Source organism: Protobothrops mucrosquamatus, unplaced genomic scaffold (genome assembly GCF_001527695.2).
Source record: "Protobothrops mucrosquamatus isolate PMUCROS unplaced genomic scaffold, P.Mucros_1.0 scaffold119, whole genome shotgun sequence".
Classification (NCBI taxonomy): domain Eukaryota; kingdom Metazoa; phylum Chordata; class Lepidosauria; order Squamata; family Viperidae; genus Protobothrops; species Protobothrops mucrosquamatus.
The window spans coordinates 844,862-847,554 of NW_015386490.1; the positions used below are offsets into that span (position 1 = coordinate 844,862).

The 2,693-nt window shown below is 36.3% G+C and overlaps 1 protein-coding gene across 1 annotated transcript in view; it reads right to left on the bottom strand.

Moving 5' to 3' along the window:
- Positions 1-37: 37 nt before the first annotated feature.
- Positions 38-2,693, bottom strand: part of FAM83D (family with sequence similarity 83 member D) — an 18,233-nt gene continuing 15,577 nt past the window's right edge. The window contains exon 4 of the mRNA XM_015812958.1: positions 38-1,527. Coding sequence (XP_015668444.1) covers positions 525-1,527 — 1,003 coding nt within the window. The 3' untranslated portion in view covers positions 38-524. The remainder of the gene's footprint in view (positions 1,528-2,693) is intronic.

Below are 2,693 nucleotides of genomic sequence, written 5' to 3' on the forward strand. Positions count from 1 at the left end.
AATCCATGGTTGCAAATAAATGTTTTTTATTCAGTTCATCAACACAATATGTGTAACTGTAGCATGAGATTAGCAAGAGACATGTAGAAAATTTGCCATACTTTTATTAAAGGCAAGGCCATATTTAGCAGACAAACTATTATGAGGCTTGAGAGGTGACTTAGCTTGATTGAATCGTACTCTTGGATATATTTTTTTTGAAATTTTAGAGAAATTGCATTGACAAAAATATTAAATCCCCCTTCTCCCCAAATATTCATAAAGTACCATAAAATAAACAGGCTGAAGTACAAAGCCTGGCAAAAGGCTAGGCAACAGCTGTACCTAAAACAAATCCTATAGAATAAAATAAGAGTGCCTTCTTTTGTACTCTTAAGGTAGATCCACCTATTGGCTCTGCTGCACACAAGGGGATTTTTTTTCATGCCTCAATCAAGTCTTGTAATACTACAGAAGTGGGCAGTTTAAGAGAAGCATCTCCTTCTAACAACTATGTATATAACAGCTCCCTCCTTCTGCTTTTCTCAGAAGCAGTCACTTGAAGTATATAGTGCAAAGTCTCTAAGATTTATTAGGCTTGTGCTAATCTGTTGTCTAGGTTTTAAGTTACATCTCAATGGATGGCAACCTCTGTAATTTTCAGCCACATTTCCCCTCCTAGACAGCATGGAAACCATATGGTTAAGCTTGGATCGAATGACAGAATAGTGAAATTCCCTCTCCTTGTTTAGTTTGCGGAAATAATCTCCCCGATGATTGACAGAATAGTCAATAGACCTAAGGGATGTTAGTGAACCAGTAGAACTTGCCCGGGAACACTGGGAAGACAATGAAGAAAGTGATCGTGCACTAGAAGACGTCGAGGTGGACTTTCTAGAAATAGGAGACCCTTCTTTAGAGGACATTCTTTGATCAGGAATCCTCTGATCAGGTATTCTCTGAGCCAGGGGTACTTCCACATTATCTCCTTTGTCAGTCTGTGTCATAGAAGTTTTGTATACAACTGTCGTCTGAGTGCCCACCATTCTAGATCGAGTAGTGGTCTGGGTGGTAGCTGAAACCACAGTAGTAGTAGTTTGTGTGGCACAATTTATGAATGTTGTTGCTCGCTTCTCGTCTAAAGTTTCAGTCTGAGTGGACTGGCTGTTTGTCTCCTTAGGTTTTGTTAGGATTTCAGAACCACTATGCCATTCCTCTTCACCACTAAGGTGTGGCCGTTTAGCACTCATCCGCCCCCCTTGGAGCTCTTTCACCTGTTCTATTTCTCTTTCAAGTTTCTTGGGGGAGCTTGAGAGCCTAGCAAATTCAGCTCTCAGAAGGTTACCCACAGTGAAATCTTTGCAAGGTGTTAGTTTATTGACTAGATGCTCATGGCAAATATTAGTCCTGCAGCTTTGAGGCAGCTTTGAATTAAGAGGCTTAGATTGTGCATAAAGGATTCGGAACTCCAAATCAAAATGTTCCACTATTTGGCCTGAGAGTAACAATAAATTACTGCTGTTCAGCTTCCCATCAGTCCAAGTGAAGCTAGAAAGATGGAAAAAGAAAATATTATATGATACATTTATAGTATGAATTAATTAAATTAAAATATCTCTTCCCTTTAAAGTAGACAGTTATCCCCATTTATCAGGTTGAGGCTGAAATACTAATTCATGGAGGTACATCTAACGATCATGGCTCCGAAACAAATTTATTGAGGGGAAGCATTCTACTTATACCAAACAACAGAATTACCCTACTGTAACATTTAATTGCTGTTGTTAGTTTTCCATCCAGCCTTCACCAATTTATATATAATTGGTAAAAACAAAGACTGGTTACATTTAGGAGTATAAGACAAAATATTATATTATATCTTGTATTTTCATCTCAATATACTCTGTGGAAAAATAATTAACTATGTAACGGGAAAATCAAGAATTTTAATCATTGCTGCTTATTAAGTCAAATGACTATTAGCTAACTGTCAGATGGCTATTAGGATAAGCCTACACTAGAAGAAGAAGAATGATTTAATTATGCATTTTAAAGTGCTTAATGATATATTTTGAGCAAGAGATTATAATCTAGGGAAAATGGACAAAGATGTTAGATATTTATGTCTGCAATAGATTAAGCTGAGAGAATAACACCTGCTCAAGGTCATTCCATAGGTAAATTTGAATCTCTGCCTTCCTAGTCCTAACTGAACAACCAAACTACACCTATCATAGGATTTGAAGTGTTTATAAACAAGATTCTTTACAAATGAATAAAAAGTTATTTTGGATTTTTTAATAAATGCCCTATGATTTTTATTAAGGATGTTAGTCAGCACTGCACTAATAGTATAGAACTCCACTGGGACTAGAATCCTCTATGACTAAAAGTATAATAGTAAAGAATAAACTCTAGCCCACGGGCTACGTATTAATACAAGCTTATAGCAGTTCAGGCAGACCTTATTAGACGTACTCCAAGTTAATGGTATTATTAACTTGATGAAACTCAGTCTTCCAATAACAAAGTTTATAAAGGAAAGGAGAAAAGCCTGTATGAAAGTGCATTTTTCTTTTTCAATATCATTTCTTGCAATAAGCATTCCAGTCCAAATATATGTATGCTTGTCCCCATTTTCTCCATATTCCATATTTTAAAAGCAATCTTAGATCCTTAAAAGCTGAAGCTTGTTGGATCATCTTACAGTAATG